This window comes from Euprymna scolopes, chromosome 13 (assembly GCF_053919585.1).
Source record: "Euprymna scolopes isolate OS-2025 chromosome 13, ASM5391958v1, whole genome shotgun sequence".
NCBI classification, from domain to species: Eukaryota; Metazoa; Mollusca; class Cephalopoda; order Sepiida; family Sepiolidae; genus Euprymna; species Euprymna scolopes.
Window position 1 is genome coordinate 97,914,804 of NC_136494.1, and position 19,355 is coordinate 97,934,158.

A 19,355-nucleotide genomic window follows, 5' to 3' on the forward strand; every position below is an offset into this window, starting at 1 on the left:
AGATACTTATAACAAACCAAAAGATAAATAAAAATAAAACACCATCAGACAAAAGGGAAATAATTCATTAAGTTTCAAGATTAAACTTAATCTTTGATTAATATTTTAGAATATTATTGTTCTTTAAATGTCATAAACAACTTTAGCCTTTGGTTAAGAGCAAAGTGTAGAATGTGTTTTGATACTGCACTTCATCTGTTCTGTCCTCAGTCCTAAACTGAGCCAATTAAATAAAGAAAATGCCCTATTTTGAAGAGCTAGATTTTCCCTGACTTTGTGTCTAACTCCATCCTTGAAGGATGACTGGACACAAGTTTTACTGTCAGTCAGAAGAGGTTTGTTTAGCAGCTAACACTTCACTGTCATTAGTTCTAGAAAATCTCATAATGAAACAATTTTAACTGAATGTCTATCATTAAGATTAAGTACAAATTCTCTAGGAAAAAAAAAATCCCACACTGAAATATAAATCACCAATTGAAATATGCATTTGTGTTCATTTATTCAAAATTAATTGTCTCTTCATTTCTAGGGATTTGTCAGTGATTGTCAAATTTATCAATTAGCTCATTGTTATTATTGGGTGCATAAAACAAAAAACATTAATCCAATCTCACAGGTAAATTTCTAACCATGTAGCAATTATCTTAAAAAATTCACATGACCTGTAGTAAAAGATCCCAGGTGCACAATCGCTTGGCCTCTTATAGGGACAGTCATGAAAATGCTACATATAAGTGAAATGTCAGTGGAAAGCCAAATAAGAAAAGGTTGGAGAGGACGTAGGTTGGAGAAAAAACAAACCTTAAAAACTGAAAAAAGAAAAGCAAAAATGAATAACAAACAATAACAGTAGCAATTTCTGAACTCTTTCTTTCCAAAGAGGGTCATGGGTTGCATACGTCAGGAAGTTGACAACATTACAGTGAGTCTCTGTGAATGGTAAGGGTTAGGTAATCTTTAATTTGTACAAAAAAAAAAAGAAAAAAAAAAAAGAATGCTGCATAATAACAATAATTATTATAATAATGTACATTGTTCATTTAGCCATTTTTGTTTTTTGTTGTTGTTTCCAATTCTCTCCATAAGCGACAACAGGAACACAAATAAAATGGCAAGACTGAAGCCCCACCCCCCTTTGTGAATTCTTTGGGAGTTGAAGTGAAGACTCATCTGGGATTGCTATTTCTCTGACAAATTTCCATGGTGAAAAGAGCAGGAAAAAAGAGGAGAAGAGGGAAGGTGTAGAGAGAAAGTCAGATAGGTGGGGATAAGAGAAACAAAGGGAAAAGGAAGTGAGTAGGAGGAGTAAAGGCTCATGGGATAGGTGCTTAACACTAGTTTTATAAGCGCTAGGCAAAACGGGTGGCCTGATCCCCCCCCCCCCCATGACAAGATGCTAATCTGTTGTCGGTTATATTCACAGCAAGGCTGGTAGCCATTGGTACATCTGGATAAAGTGCTTACATCACTTAATATTCTCCAAATTGTCACCCATCCAATTACTAACAATGCTCAATGTCGCTTAACTTTAGTGATCTGATGAGAACTAATGTCAACAAGATTTAGCTGTAAATGGGTGGCAGGTGTAAATTCAGAGGGAGGGAGGGAGGTAAAAGGTGGTAATGGTGTGTAGGGATAAAAAAAAAACAAAAGTCTGCCATTTTGCTTGTTTGGTTACCAGTGAAATTTTTATTCATCTGGCAGTTTCAATCTTTCCTTAATTGCTCGGTGGAAAGGAGTCGTATCTGTTTATTCACTTTCGCTTTCTGCACCGTCTCTCATCGCAGAGGTTGGGTCTTCTCGGCCGGATGCACGACCTGTAATAAACACAAATGTAAACATTATAGCAACAATGCAGTATAAACAAACACTTTAGCTTTAATGCTGACTTAATGCTGATAACTGAATCAAATGAACAAACAAATTTTGAACTCGTTAAATTTAAGATTGCTATTGAAATATAAAGTTCTATTTATAACTTTGAAAAAACATATATATATATACCATTCAAACACGGTAGTTGTGGTAGTTTTAGTCATTTAGAACTGCTTTAAAGCTTTACTGCTCACTCATTTTTCGACCAAATTTCAAACAATTATTACAGTTTATAGATCAGCTTTTCAGCTATATTGTGGAAAAAATTTTTTTTTCAATTTTCGTTCAGTAAAACAAAAGTTATGATGAATTTACTGGTGTTCAAAATCTTTAAAAAACGTAAGGAGGTGAGCAACGTTTTTTTATGACTGGTTTCCATAGCAACTAGATGGCTTCAGCAACTAGTGTTACTACTAAAAAAAGAAAAGAGAAGTAATAAGTGAAACAGAGAGAATGAAAGCAGATGAGTGCCGTACATTGTTTTACATATGTGTATGTTATGTTTATGGGGGCAAAAAAAAGAAGACTGAAATTAAAGAAAGAACAAGTGAATTTACTAGAAGTCTGGAAAAATCATGGATTCAATAGAAAAATGCGAGCATGAAAAGTGATATAGTTAAGCTTAAACATGGAAAAGAAAAGGACAAGATATTCTAGTAAAAAATATAATAAATTTATAACTTAAAATATTGCAGCATTAAGAATTTTTTAAAAAATTCTATTTAACATTATATAATCAATTCTTAATGTTGCAATATTTTAAGTTATAAATTTTTATTTTTTACTAGAATATCTTGTCCTTTTCCATACTTAAGCTTAACCATATAACTTTTCATGCTCACATTTTTCTATTGTCATATATATATATATATATATATATATATGTGTGTGTGTGTGTGTGTGTGTACGCACTTTTACACTGTCTGTTACAAACTATAAGGGAGATCTAAATTGAACCCAGCATGGCAACGAGCGACCACTGAACCCGGCACGGCAACATGTGATTATTGGCAGCACACATATATTAACTGCTTATCTATACTATTAATAAAATTCTAAATGTTTATTTATTTATTTATATGTGTGTGTGTGTGTGTATATATATACCAATAAAACTTTCGAACGGATGCACCGAATTGAAAAATTCTTTTTTTCCCTGAAAGTGCAAGTCTCTAGATTGTCCCTATCTGTATAAGGTTTGTAAGGATTAATGCAGAGTAACACAAAAAGCTCGAAATAAGGGTTTTTGGGCTGTTTCGTGCAATTGTTGAAAATATTACGTGCTCTTGTCAACGGAATTTAACACTGTATACAGTCGCGGTAACATCTTTCGGCATATGGACAGGATTTGTGGCGCAATGGATAACGCGTCTGATTACGGATCAGAAGATTCCAGGTTCCAATTCTGGCAAGTTCATAATTTTAACCATCATTTTATCCAACGTTTACTCATTATCATTAGGGTATTTTTGTTTTTTCAGTGATTTTTTTTTTGTGCATATGGGAATTTCCTTTACTCTGAGTTTACAGGGTAAGCATCAATGGTAAAACGATGTTGAGTGTACTTGATTTTGTGTTTGACCGCTAGTTAACAATATTAACTGACCCTGTGTCTAACCTTGCTTTTGTTTTTGGTTAGAAGAGAAACCTTTATAGACTAAGACAATTTTTATTGGTAAAATGATCCAACCTTATTCTGGCTAGTTAATAAATTCCTCGAAATTTATTATAGTATTTGACAAAAAAATTTATTATTAATAGAAATAAGATTAAGAAGATACTCATCTGTTTAACTGATTTTATTTTTAAATGAAGAATTCCATTTCAATCTCATTTTTTGCCCCCATAAACATACACAGACGTAATGAACGCCTATATTGTGATCAAGTATATATATTTTCATCCATTTTGATTCAGAATAATTCTTTTACTTGAAGATTCCTAATAATTTAATGAAAATTAGATTTAAAAAATTATTTATGCAGTCGTCTGCTTTCAATAACCCCCCCCCCCCCCAATTATCTTTCAATGTTATCTCGCTTTCACTCTTTCATTCTGTTTCACTTTTTACCTCTCCATCTCTCTCTCTCTTTGATTTCTCTCTTTTTCTCTCTGGATTTCCTCCCCTTTTCTTCTTACTTCCTCTTTCTTTCATTTAATGTTTTTCCCCAAAAGTTGACATTATTACAAACAATTCATATCGTGGCGAAACAGTAAAATAAAAGATGTAATCTATATGAATAAAATATTAGACGTATGTGTGTGTGTAAATATCTAACAGGTAAACTCTTAAACTACTGGTCACATAGCACTGAAATTCTCAGGAAATAATATTCATGCACCAAGGGTGGTTTATAGCGAATAATATCTTTGCTGTATATAGCATCCAGACATCGGCAAGTTTACATGTAAAATGTTCATTAAATATTAGCCAACATTTTGTTTTGTATGCTCATATGTGTACTTTCGTTTTTTTTTCTCAGACTGGAACACTCGATTCTTTTTAATTTCAATTCTAACTGATGACACCAACTCATTTTTTTATGTTTTTGTATTAAAAAAAACAAACAAAAAAAAAACGAAACCATACGTACATTTTATTCGCGGTTTGAAATTTGTAAGCCTATAAATCTTTTTTACGATCTCATATTTACTTAATTTCATACATTATTTTAAGACGGAGGAGGGGGGTGACACACGGTATACGGACAGTGCTGAAATAATAACATCATTTAGAAAGCCATTCTTAATATAGGGAGGGGAAGATATTATTTAAACTATTCTGTACTTTCACCTAACAATCTATTAACAAGAAACTGACATTTATTATCTCTATTTTTGTTTAGTATTAGTTAACATTAAGATCTGTTTCTCAATCCAATTTCTTGATTAGTTTATTGTAAAGCAAGTTTTGCCTAATCAATATCTGCACTTTGAAATATTTATTTTTTGGAGTAGCATCAATTTTAAATAAGGTGCTTCTACAGTGTAGTACGCATATTTAAAAAATACAAACAATTTATGATAAAATCATGTATTTCAAAAAACTGCCGAGTCATTTTCCGGAAGTGACATCATATGTTGATGATGTGGGGGGAGGGGGGGGGGACAAGCACGATTATGTTGCTTTTAAAAAGTACTCTGGAGGCTGCCAGGGATTACCAAACCTTTTTTTTAGGTGAGGTTGGGGTGTGGTGAATTAGTGCTTGTTCATTCTCCCAAGCATTACCACCACTTTTTCTGTTTATGGAGAGGGGGGGGGGCCAGTAGATGATTTTGCTGAAATGCTGTGTCAGAAAGATATTACACTTTGATCTTGGCCAAAAGACCAAGCGTAATATAGTTTTCTACCAGGCATTACCGCCTCCAAAAATAAAAAATACAAAATAACAGCCACAGCATATATTTTAAGAGGTGGGAAGGGGAATATGGAGTAAGTCCTGGTAATGGCTGAAGCAGCAGTTTATGATCTCCAAAATACTTTATTTCATATATATTTTTTTAAAAAGTGGGAATAAGGAGTCAGGCCCGCAAACGGCTGAAGCAGTTTATGATCTCAAAATTACTTTATCTAATATTAAAAACTAAAACAGTCTACGATGTAGACATTACATTATTTCATGTATGTTTTTAAAACAGTGAGGTGGGGGATATGAAATCAGTCCAGGAAATGGCCGAAACCGTTTACGAGTTTAGCATTACTATATTTCATTCATATTTTTAACAGTGGGGTGGGGCTTACAGAGTCAGTCCCGGAAATGGCTGCAACATTTTACGTTTTAGACATTAATTTGTTTAATGTTTATTTACAACAGTGTTGTGGGGGATAAGAAGTTAGTGCCGGAAATGGTTGAAACATTTTACGATTTAAACATTATTTTATTTCATGTATATTTTTAACAGACATTATTATATAGTTATTATTTTCGTAAGGAGGGAGGCGATAATATGGGGTAAAATTATGAAAAATTGTCTAAACATATCAAAGAATTATGAAAAATGATGAAATGTGAGTTAATTGATTGGTGTTTTTTTTAGTGAAATAATCGGTCCAGACAATATATCAAAGTTATTATTTTCATGGGGGGGGGGGGCTAGGCTAAATGTGGGTTAAAATTATAAAAAACATTGTTGAAATTAGTAACATATCCCAGAATTATGAAAAATGATGAAATGTGAATTAATTGATTGGTGCGTTTGTAATGAAATGAGTTATTTTTGTAAGGATGGGGGCATTATGTTGGTTACAATTATAAAAAATGATTGTCGAAATTAGTAACATATCCAAGAATCATGAAAGATGATGAAATGTGAATAAATCGATTGATGTGTTTTTAATGAAATAAATAACTAAGGCAATATATCAAAGTTATTATTTTTGTAAGGAACGGGGTGGAGGTGATAATGTAGGTTTAAATTATGAAAAATGATCGTCAAAATTAGTAACATATCCAGGAATTATGAAAAATCATAAAATGTGAATTTATTGATTGGTGCGTTTGTAATAAAATAATCGGCCCAGACAATATATCAAAGTTATTTTTTTCGTAAAGGGTAAAGCGATAATGTATGTTACAATTATAAAAAATAATTACCAAAATTAGTAACATATCCAAGAATTATGAAAAATGGTGAAATGTGAGTATATGATTGGTGTGTTTGTAATGAAATAATCCACCTAGACAATAGATCAAAGTTGTGATTTTCATAAGGGATGGCTAGAATGTGGGTTAAAATTACGAAAAATGATTTTCAAAATTAGTAACATATCCAAGAATTATGAAAAATAATGAAATGTGAGTTAATTGGTTGGTGTGTTTGTAATGAAATAATCGGCCCAGACAATATATCAAAGTTATTATTTCAGTAAGGGGTAGGCAATAACACGGATTACAAATATCAAAAATGATTGTCGAAATTAGTACATGTTCAAGAATTATGAAGAATAAATCGATTGGTGTGTTTGTAATGAAATAAACAACCCAGATAATATATCAAAGTTATTATTTTCGTAATATGGGTTAAAATTATAAAAAAATGATTGTCGAAATTAGTAACATATCTAAGAATTATGAAAAATTATGAAATATAAGTTGACTGATTGGTGCATTTGTAATGAATTAATCGGTCCAGACTATATATTAAAGTTATTATTTTCGTAAGGGGGTGGGGTGCGATACTTTTGATTAAAATTATGAAAAGTGATTGTCAAACTTTATGTTATTTTTCGTAAGAGGTCGGGGAGGGGGGGCGATAATGTGGGTTAAAATTAGTGTTGTACCGATTAATCAGAATCGTGAATCGGAAAAATTAGTGTTGTACCGATTAATCAGAATCGGGAATCGGAAAAATTAGTGTTGTACCGATTAATCAGAATCGGGAATCGGAAAAATTAGTGTTGTACCGATTAATCAGAATCGGGAATCGGAAAAATTAGTGTTGTACCGATTAATCAGAATCGGGAATCGGAAAAATCGGTAGCTTTCGGGGTATCAGAATCAGTATCGGAAAAATTTGTGCCTAATTTCCGATTCCAAAACCGATTCTTTTAATATTTTATTATGTTAATTTTTCATTGCTGATACCGTTGACAAATATTTATTCCTTTTAAACTATTAATAAAACTAACCTCTACAGATCATGATAACATTAAAAGGAATTTAGGAAAACTCGTCTCCGGAAAACTTGTACCCGGAAAACTCATCCTCTTTTGCTAGGTAGGAAAACTGGTCCCTTATTGAATAAATATCGATTGAAAACACATTTTATGACCGTTCTTGAAGAAGATATTGTCTTTAAAAGCGAATACACATCCCATAATATTTTTAAAAAAAATATTTTTACTTGTTTACTGTTGTTTCGAAAAAATTAAATTTATTTTTTAAAGTTTTAGTTTTCTACCTAGCTTCGAAAGTTTTTGGCCTTTCAACTTATTTCAAAGAGTTTATTTAGTTAAAAAAAAAAAAGTAACGTCGAGTGTTACTTATGAACAAATGTCCAACATAAGAGGATCACGTCACATCTTAGGGGGATAATTGCTCAAAAATAGAAAATTAAAGAAAATACTAAGGTAGATATAGTTTTAAAACGAGCCCCCCTCCTAAAAAAAGAAAGTAAATTTGTATATTTTTAGGTAATAATGCACATCCCATAATATTTAAAAAAATATTTTTACATGTTTATTGTTTAAAAAAAATTAAATTGATTTTTCTAAGTTTTCGTTTTCTACCTAGTTTTGTAAGTTTTTGGTGTTTAAACTTATTTTATTTTTAACTCGACATTACTTAATAAATAATTTTTAACAAAAAATGTCCGAAAATTAAAGAAAATACTGAGGTAGATATAGTTTTAAAACGAGCCTCCCCCACACCCAAAAGAAAATAAATTTGTATATTTTTAAGTACTGCACAAGTACCCCTGAAATTACTTTTAAACGATACCCTCCCCTCCCGATGTTAAGAATGGTTTCCGAAATAATAACGTTATTATTTCAGCGCGGTACCAAAATTACATAAGACCATGTTTTCTTTTTTGTTTTATAATAACACAAGAATTATTTAAACTAAATTAATTCTTCTAAATAAAATAATTGCTTTCTTTGATAATACGTGTTTTCTTTCTTTATTTTTGTATCGTAATGACATAAAAAGTGTTAAAACTAGAGTATTTTTAAAATAAATATTTAGTTTTGTTTTTCGTATCTTGACTCCGTGATCAAGTTTATTTTTTTTAAGCAAGAGTTAAAAATAATTTTTTTAAATATTAGAGGGGTGCATAGTCTCATTTAAAAACATTATCTCCTTCAAGAACGGTAATAAAATGTGTTTTCAATCGATATTTATTCAATAAGGGACCAGTTTTCCTACCTAGTAAAAAGGGGGAGAGTTTTTTTGGGTACGAGTTTTCCGGAGACAAGTTTTCCCAGGACGAGTTTTCCGGGCACCCATTAAAAGAAGATCTAAATTTATTTTATCTGCATGAAATAAACAAAATAAAAGTTGAAACTTTGCGAAAAAGATAACCTTTAGAAGGATGCAGTTTATTTTCAAGGTATTGAAAAAATTGTTCAAATTTAAAGAAATATTTTGTCAAGAAAAATAATATCAAACATTATTGCTAATTAAATCAAAAGTAGAATATAATAGTGTTGGATTATGTCCAGGTTTTTGTCCCCCCACCCCACCCCGCAATGAATTTACCAAAGTCTGGATAAAATAGATAAAGAGAAAACATTTCGAAATTTTTCAAATTGAAAAAGAAATTATATCTACATTTAAAAGTACCCCTCACCCGCATTGAAATTCTACTTTTGAGCGATATTTGTGAACCCACTAAAAACAAAATTATTTTAGAATTTAGGATTGAGAGTTAGTAGCCCATATAAATTAATCTCTAATTTAAATATGTATAAATTTTAAAAGAATCGGAATCTGATCGGAATCAGAAATTTTGAAAGGAATCAGTAATTGTATCGGAATCGGGAAAAATTTTGGAATCGTCCCATCACTAGTTAAAATTATGAAAAATGATCGTCGAAATTAGTAACATATCAAGAATTTATAAAAATGTGAGTTAATTGATTGGTCTGTTTGTAATGAAATAATAAGCCCAGACAATTTATCAGTTTCTGTAGGTGATCAACAATATTTTTCTGAATTTTCAATGTTAGCTTCTGGGAATGACGTCACAGTTGTAATGGTGAGTAGAAAGCCACATGATTATGTTGCTTTTTAACGTGCTTTGGAGTTCTTTATGAATTAACAAACCTTCACTTTTGGGGTGGGGCTGGAGAGAGTAATATCCATTTTGGGGTGGTGCAATGTCATATTCCAAAAATACGGAATAACTATGGAATCATATTCCGGAAATGACATCATTTATCTTACTAATGTGTTGTTGGTGGTTGTGGTAGTAAGAGGGGAGAACTATATTTATATTGAAAATTGTGGTAAAGTAAAAGTTACCTCATGATAATTCACATCAATGCATTTATGTAATTAGTTGGAAAACCTGCTGAGATATCATTTCACTTAAAATGATGGTGTCAGTAGTAAGGAGAGAAAGAACACAGTAATATGGAATTTTGTAGTGAAGCAAGGGTTGCCTAATCACAAAGCTTCTCAACATATTTGTTTATTTGTTTGTAAAGCCAGCTGAGTAATCTTCTGAAAATGACGTCTTTTTTCAAAGTAGTGGAGAAAAAATGAAACAGAGTAATGTAGAATTTGATAATGAAGCAAGGGTTGTCTAATCACTTTACTTTGTCAATGTATTCATGCATTAATTTTAAAATCCTGCTAAGACATCTTCCAAAAATGACAATTTTTTCTTACAATAATAGTGCCAATAAGTGAGGGAAGAAAGAAACGCAGTAATGTTGAAATTTATGATGAAGCAAAGTTTGCAAATTCATTAACCAACACAATGTATTTATGTATTAATTTGTAAATCCTAATGATCCATCTTCTAAAAATAATTTCAATTTTCTTAAAATCATGGTAGCCTTGGTGGGAAGAGAAATCATTTCATATATGTTGTACAATACCTGTTGAGAGTATGTTAAATTGTTTCAGATATATAAATTACCCGTCCAAATGTATGTAAACATCTTTTAAATAAGTGTTGTCCCAAAAAGGTAAAATTATTTCATATACATTCTGTAAATTACCTGTCCTAGGGAAGGTACAATTAGTTCATACGTGTAATAGCCGTCCTAGGGTAGGTAAAATATTCTTTTGCTCGAAATAGCAAATGATACATACACATTAAAAATTCCTCTCTCCAAAGAATAACAATTATATTCAAAATCAACTTCAATTTTCTCATTATTTATACGGGTCCTGAGCAACAGCGGGTAGCCCAGCTAGTTAAATGAATAAACAAAAAGAAAAAAAAAAGAGAAGCAGAATTAACTGGTGATGTCGTAAGCGAAAGATGACATGCAAGTGACATTCCCGCTATGATTTATGAATGTGTTGACGACATGGTAAAACTTTAATAAAAAGGTTACCCTTTCCTTTTCTCCTGTTAGGTACAGACACCAAGATAAACAACTCTCAAAATCTCTCTCTGTCTTTAAGGTGAAAATCAGAGAAAATAAACAAGCCTCTCTATATTATTGTTGTTAATTAACACAACAAAAAGCCTAAAGTCTTGGCTTTTCTTTCTATTTATTTTATAAATCAGCCTGAGTGCCTGGCATTGCCTGAGTGTTTGGAAGTGTGTATTGAGCAAAAAAAAAAAAAAAAAAAGTTGTAGTAGGCAGGCAGGCTTGAACCAGTACCGCGAAGGAAGAAACGAATGTGAAAAAAAGAGGATAGTGAATTAAATGAGTTGGTAATTAACTTTTGTCCGGGTTTTTTTCTAATCAAGCCGATGATGAAGGTTCTTATACTGTTTTCTCTCCTTTTATTGCTCGGGCCCATTTGACTGGAGACTAAGTTCTCTTTGGGCTACTGCACTGTTCGGAAAAACAATTTTCATTATTTCAGTTGTTTTGAAGGCTTTCCAATCGGATTATATGCATCGTCACGCTGGATTTATTTTGGACCCCATTCTCTCTAAAGAACTATTTTCGCATTTCGGATCAACTTGAGAGGATTTTCATGCAAGCTGAAATATTATGCGCGATTTGTTTGTATATTTTTTTTTTACAAATCCAACATTTTTTCATTCCTTTTTTTTATTTGGCAATTTATAACTACCATAAATTGCAGTTTTACTTAATGCCTTAACTAGCAAATTCTAACATTGCTACAAATATAATTTGCTGATTTTTTTATGTTCTCTGATGAGAAGAATAACAAGAATAGCATTCTTTGAAGTTTTGTGGAATAAGGAGTTTGTAAATTGTTTTTTGGAGTATTCAGCCGAATAATAAATTTTTATTTTAAGTTCAACTTACAGTTTTAATTTTCTTTCTCTTATAATAAGCTCTACTCTCTATTGCTTATTGAGCTTTTTATTCGGTTGGGATTAAATTTTCTATATATAAATACTGTTATTTATATTAGTTTGAAGTTTACCATTACATATATCAGGTAAACACTACATCCCTTTGATTTCATTAAGATATATATATATATATATATATAATATACTAAAAAAATACTCATCCCAAGATAAGAAAAATTAATTACCAAAAAGGTTTTGCACAACTTTTATGTCCCATTACAAAAATTAAAATCAAGGTATGATATTAAACATTGTGTCTAAAATCCTTATTTTAATTTTGATCAAAATTTTAACAAATTTATTGTTAAATGCAATGTTCAACTTTCAAAAGATTTCAAAGTCAAGCATATGGCATCCTTACCTGAACGGATTTGATTGAGAGATGCCAAAACCCTGAGCATAAAGGCTGCTGGTACAGTGATAGTGTCACGCGTCTCATCCAACATGATTTCATTTCGATGCATAATCTGGAAGAGAAAATAAAAAATCGATTTCCGTACATGAAATTTTTAAATTAAAAAAAAAAGCAGTAATTCATTTACACACATTAATTATCAATTTGAAAATTGATGAAAGACAGGGTTTCTCCTTCTGGTTCCATTATTCATCATAGAATCATCAACAACAATTTGAAACAACGTTGTCATTCATTGTGTTACACATTGAATACAGAGTACATTGACACTAATTCCCCTTAGATCACCCAAGTTAAGCAATGTTGAGCCTGGTCAGGACTAAAATGGGTGACCATTTGGGAATTCCAAGTGTTGTGTGTGGTCTCTGGTTATCTCAACATTGTTTCCAGTCATCCTGGACTTCTCCTTGTCACTGGACTCAAGCAGTGCCAATTCAGAAGAGGTGTGGTTGGAGATTGCTCAATGCGTGTCTCAATTACATGTGCAGCTACCCTTACAGGGAGTATCCATTGTCTTTTGAGACTGAATGGAAGTGATGATGATGACAGTATGTCAACTAGGTTTAAATAAGTCATTTTCCATTTGATTGTATTTAAGGACAACCTATCTGGCAGAGTTAAAAGGACAGAGCAGGCAAAATGTAGGAAGAGAAAGAATAAGTAAGTGTCTCTGGTTTTCTCCATTTCACTCAAATGTATGTTGGATCCAAAGAAAATTTGTTCACATTAGACTTGAAAACATCCAGGTTGTAGTCAGGTGGGAAACAGGCAACCGGAACAGAGTTCCACAGGCGTGCACTTCTAAGAAAGAAGCTTTGTTCATGGAATCTACGTTTCAATTTTGATACAGATGAGTGGGGAAAATTTTTGACAGTGGTTTCAGCTAGGCGGGTGTTTATGGTGAAATATTAGCGATGGGGGACCAGAGATCGAAGTTCAGACGAGCACCTGCCATGGTAGTAACGATAAAACAAAGACAGGCTCGCAACATCTCTCCTGTGGGAGAGAGGCTGCAGAGAAGAGAAAAGGGCATCACCCACTAGGCCACAAAGTCTATTTTGTACTCTCTCAAGGCAGTATAGGCTGTTTTTTTTAGCAGCTCCTGCCCAGATGTGGCAACAGTACTCCATCCTTGGACGTACTTGGCTTTTATACAGATAAAGAATTGCATCAGGGGTGAGATATCTTCTGGAGCGGTAGAAGAATCCTACCATTTTTCCAGCGATCTTGGCAACTGACTTGATGTACGTATTTCATTTCAGGTCAGGGGTAAAGGTCAAGCCCAGAAGCTTGTCAAAACATGGAGCCTCCCCAAGACGAGAGCCACCCATTTCAATTAATGCCAGATGGGAATCAGAGCATTGATGATATAAAGATACGAGCTTGGTTTTAGATGCATTAAAAGTAACCAGCCACCTCCTCCCCCACTGTACCACGCGCTCAAGATCAGAGGAGAGAGAATTTGAGAGAACTTTGTCTACGGCCTTTGATGTGTTGCCATAGATGGTCGTGTCATCAGTATAGATGTCAACGAATGATTTAAGTATGTGTTTTGGGAGATCATTGATGTATATCAGGAAGAGAGTTGGGTCTAGGATGGACCCCTGAGGGACTCCAGCATTAATATTGATGGCCTCTGATTTCTGCCCATCAACTACTACTCTTATAAGCCTATCGGAGAGAAATGATTTTATGATCGAGAAAACATTTCCAGTTATACTGTAGCTGGAAATCTTGTGAAGTAGGCCCTTATGCCATATCTTATCGAAGGCCTTTGATATGTCAAGAGCAATTGCCCTAGAGAGGAAGCCTTTGTCAAGAGATTCGCTAATCCTATGAGATATAACAGTTAGCACATCTGCTGTAGATCTGGCAGAACGAAAACCATATTGCATGTCACTAAGAAGGTTATTTCTGCTGAGGTGGTTGACTACTTCTCTATTTAATATGGATTCCAGCAGCTTACTCATGACACACAGGAGACTTATTGGCCTGTACTGAGAGGGAGATGACTTATCACCTGAGTTCTTAAATACAGGGCATACTGATGAGGTTTTCCAGGGTGTTGGGAAGCACTTCTCTTTAAGGCAACGCTTAAAGAGTTTTGTAAGTATGGGGGGCAAGTTCTAGTTGAAGATTTTTCAGCACAATGATTGGAATATCGTCAGGGCCAGTTGCTTTACTGGAATCAAGGTTCTTGATTAGCTTGGCGATATCACACACAGATATTTGTATGTTGCATAGCGTGTTGTCAGTTATAGGAGGAAATACGGGGAGTTGATGGCCTTCGTCGTATAGAGTAGAATTAGCTGCAAAGTTCTTGGCAAATAGTCTGGCCTTGTCTGATGCTGACGAGATGACCTCAGGTCCATTGATGATGGTTGGGATAGAACGCACGCTTCTATTCAGGATCCTGTTTGCTATTTGCCAAAACTGATGGGAACCAAGCCGCTGCTCAGCTACCTTGGATTTAACAGACTGGGCATACAGCTCTCTTGCATTTTTTATTACTCTTTTGCAGTGGTTGCTGGCAGTCCTGAGGGCAGCTTTAGTCTCAGTGCATCTATTACGTTGGGAGCTATGGACAGTGATTTCTGTGCACGATGGCAGCAGCACATTCTGGGGAGAACCATGGCTGGCTGTTAGGTTTTTGTTGGAATTTTTGGATGGTATGAATCGGTCTATGCCTACAATTAACCGTTCTGTCAGGTCTGATACTATTGAGGACACATCTTTTTTAAACATGGAATGCAGTGGTAGATCGGATATAAGTTATCCCAGTCAGCGGTAGAGTATCGATATACGGTATGGTGGAGAGGTACATCTCCAGACTTATTGCATTTCATTTTTATCTGTGGTGGAAGATCCCAGAGGAGACAGAACGGAACTTGAACATAGCTCAGGGGAAGTTGTGAGAAAAAGGTCTAGAAGGCTAGCATACTGACCGGAAGTATCGGGCACTCGGGTGGGTTCGTGGACAATCTAGGTGAAGTCATAGGCAATGGCAAAATCATGACAGAACCTCCCCTCATCATCTGTCTTGTTAGAGTGGGTCAGCCATTCCACATTGTGGACATTGAAGTCACCACAAATGTGGATGTTAGCTAAAGGGTGAGCAGACAGGATGTGGTCAATTTTTTCAGATATGCTCTTAAGGATAGTAACTCCGCTGTTGTGGGGGCGATAGAGAGCGAATATAAATGCAGTGGTGTAAGCAAGTGCAACCCAGAAGCACATATAAAGTAAATTAGGGTCTTCTCTGGAGATATCCCTACCACATGGAAAGCCATCTTTAATGTAGGTACATATTCCATGTCCATGGCGATCTGTGGGGTCAGATTTAGATATTAAGTAAGAGTATCCTTTAATTATGAATTCGTCAAGGGAAGCGGTCGGCCTAATGCCAGTTTCACTTAGGAAGAATATGTCTGGTTTTGTCTCCTGTAATTGGGTTTCAACCTCTGGAAGGTTGGAACGTAGACCCCTGATGTTGGAGAAGGAGACATGGTAGTAGGGGGTCTACGTTGGAGGATGGGGTTCTAGGTTTACACATGTTATTTTTCTGGAGGTATTTCGTTGAGGATTGGGATTTGTGGAACAGGTCAATAGACTTGGTTAGAGCAGGACAGAGAGGGAAGGTAAGAGAGAAAAGGAGAGGAAGATTTTTTTTTTTGTAGCCATGATAAGGTAAAGCCGTAACAATTACCCACTAGTATGGCATCGAGAGGCCCCACTTGAAACTACTGCATGGTCCAGAGTCCATTCACCAAATGGCAATACAGCAGCCCCAGTATTTTGCACCTGCTGATAGGACGGCCTCCTTAATGGTTAATCCAAGGTTCGGGTCCCTGACTATCAGGCGGATAACATCAGTCCAGATGAAACGTTTACCTCCAGCACCCTTACTAGTGACATGGCCACAAGGATAGGCATAGGTGCAGAAAATTTCCGACATCTCAGTCTACTGTTCCCGAAGTACTGTCGTCCTGGACAGCAGCTTTTTCTTCACCCTTTGTCAGAAACATCACTCATTGGAAATGAGGACGGAGGGACAAATAAGAGGACACAAGAGTAATGAGAACTGCCGATAACACATCCAAAATGCGTTGTCTACTCTCCATCTAAAAAAAAGGGGGGGTGTAAGGACTTATTAATATTTACTTAGTATAAGTCCGTTGCTTTAATTTGAAATGTAAGATATTTGAGGATAAATTCCCCCCTTTTGATATTTCAGCTTCTACTGCAGTTCAACTTTGCAGGGTTTTCAGAACTTGAATGATCAGGTAATAACAATCAAACAAATATGCAGGTATAACATTTTGATCCACTACAGCCATATTCTTTAGGGTCCTTTTTTTATATAGGTACTAACGAGTCATTGCTTATGAAGGCTCAAGGATCACTTGAGGATAAATATTTATGAGTGTCAGGTGGACAACACAACACTGTGATAAGTGGTAACAATTACTGATTGAGTATTTCATTATTTAAGAGAACAGCTCAACGAAAATTTGTTAACATTCAACTTGAAAACGACTATGCTGTAGTCAACTGGGAAGCAATCCTATAGTACTGCATTCCACAGATAGGTAGTTCTATTCTGGGAAATAAACATTCTTCATGGAAGTTCCATTAGTTTTAGGTACACAAAGGAAGAAAGGAAAATTATTGACGTTGATTGCAGCTAAATGAGTTTTTGTTGTAAATGTTTTACAGGGAGGAACCATAGATTGGAGCTCAGTCGAACATTTACGAGGAAATTAATGATAGAGTAGAGAAAGACTAGCAATGTTTCTTCTGTGACAAAAAGACTGAAAAGAGGACACTCCTCACTAAATTTTGAAGTTGGTTTTGTACTCAGCAGGAAAATATGCTCTTGGGTAGCAGCTCCCCAGCTATGGCAACAGTACTCCATCTTGGGATATGTTTGATTCTCAAACAGGTGTGGCACAATGAGGAAGCTCACTTTTGGGAGGAGCTGGAGGCTTCTGCATTAATCAACCTTGTGCCAGGCTAGCTCTGTACTTGTGGAGGAGCTCACATATATCATGCAGGCGTTGTGTGATTTTTAAAATGTCAGAATATATCAACCAGGTTTGACTGACAGTTGTTTCTGAAATACAACAGCAGAATTGAAAACACCATAACATTCGACTTGCCTAGATTTAAAAATGTTATGTATGCATCTCTCTCTCTCTCTCTCTTTCACTCTCTCTCTTTCACTCTCTTGCAATAAAGAAAGAGAGAATTGAATTTATTGTAAAATACAGTTAAAGCGTTTGACTGTCGAAAGCAGATGCATACCAGTTTTGTGCCAGCTATTGGTGACCCATGTCGAGTCTCAACAGATCTTAACTAAATATGCTCCTCCATTGTTAAATGTAAAATGAATAATTATATATTTTTATAAAAAAAAGATGTTCGTTTATTGTATGCGGAGTTCAATTTTAACAAGCAGCCCCTGCTATTTGATGCCACCGATAGAAATGTTGCCCATAAAGACACAATGAAGACTTGATAATCAAGCCCATGCCAACTGGCTATAGTCAATGCCCTACTGACCCCTTTGATGTAAGGGATGTGCCTATCGTTTGATCGTGTCTAACACCCGAGGAGCTGGTTGCCGTGCCAGGACATAACAGGTTCAAGAAACGTCCCCACGAGAAACCAAGTAACTCTCCCTGGCAAACGATCGAATCACATTTGGTACCTTAAAACCAGGATACAACCTGAAGAAAAAAATCCACGGACAAAACAACCCAAGAAAATCAACTCAAGATCAGCGATATCAGTCAACACATCAGTTCTCATTAGATCACCAAAATTAAGCAACGTTGAGAGCTTGGTCAGTACCAGATGGGTGACCATTTGAGAATAGTAGAGAGGATACAGATACTTCCCTATAAATAACTAATATTGTTATCACCATTGACCAGAACATATATGCAGCTGGGAACCACTTGTAAATTTTATTTATTTTTTCTGGAAACTTCCTCTTTTGGAGGAAGTCATACCAGGACAGAACAGAAATATGGAGTTCAAGACACTAAATTTTTTTGACTAACATTTTTTTTCTTTTTTTTTTTTTCACAAATTTGGTGGATCTATAGATATTTAGCTGAAAAAATACTTTAAAATGGTATATAACTACAAAAACAAGATTTTTAAACTTTGTGACTATCTTCTAAAATTCCTATTTTTTAAAAAGGTCAGAAGAGTCATATCTCTTAAAACTAACTTAGAGATAAAAGAGAGGTAGTTTACTTGAAGGTAAGCAGATATGTGAGTATTTATTTAGTACTCTTAAACTTTTCACTTCACTTAAAGGATCCACTTGTGCATTATTTTTGAAAAAGGGAGGGTATTTCCTGAAATTATCAAAGACATTACACCATTCCAGACACTAATATTTTAGCAATAAATCTCATATTTACTTACTTATTAAATAAAAGATTCTTTTGAAAAATAAATAGATTTTGCAAAGATTCGTAACCCAAATACTGTCTTTGTTTTTGCTCATATTTTCCTTCACCATTTTGGATTTCGGCACCCTTCATAAATACCCACATGCTGAATTAGAGATGTGAAATAAACCAATTAGCCTCAAAATGAAAATAGTGTTCTCGTCACTATGTCATGCTTAAAGCAGCTATTTTGTTACTCTGCCATATTTGTTAAAAATAATATTTTTGTTGGTCCATCATGTTTGAGTTTAAAAATAGCATTTTCAATTTGATGAAACATAGAATTATCTGTTCTTTTATTTTTAAAGGAAGAATAGATAATTCAGTGAACTCATTTAAAAATGTCATTCAACCGAAAAACATTGGACACAACCAGGAAGAAAAATACATTAGTATTTATGCATAATACTGACCGCATTATCGTCAGTATGTTCCAGGCAGGTTACATAAACCACTGGAAGGTGTCAGACAAAAACGTTTTGTTTTGCAAAACTTTTTTTTACTGAAAATGATGGCCAATGTTTAAAACACGAACAAACAGTTAAAAACTAACAGAAAAAATATATAATTATATTCGAAAACTGTCACCATATGGTGATTTCAATAATAAAAAAAAAGTTTACGGATCGTGTAGAAATAATATT

At 34.2% G+C, this 19,355-nt stretch overlaps 1 protein-coding gene across 1 annotated transcript in view; it reads right to left on the minus strand.

Moving 5' to 3' along the window:
• Positions 1 to 853: 853 nt before the first annotated feature.
• Positions 854 to 19,355, minus strand: part of LOC145292101 (DDB1- and CUL4-associated factor 6-like) — a 135,871-nt gene continuing 117,369 nt past the window's right edge. The window contains exons 15-16 of the mRNA XM_080138186.1: positions 12,194 to 12,299; positions 854 to 1,820 (exon numbers count right to left, since the gene is read on the minus strand). Coding sequence (XP_079994312.1) covers positions 1,753 to 1,820; positions 12,194 to 12,299 — 174 coding nt within the window. The 3' untranslated portion in view covers positions 854 to 1,752. The remainder of the gene's footprint in view (positions 1,821 to 12,193; positions 12,300 to 19,355) is intronic.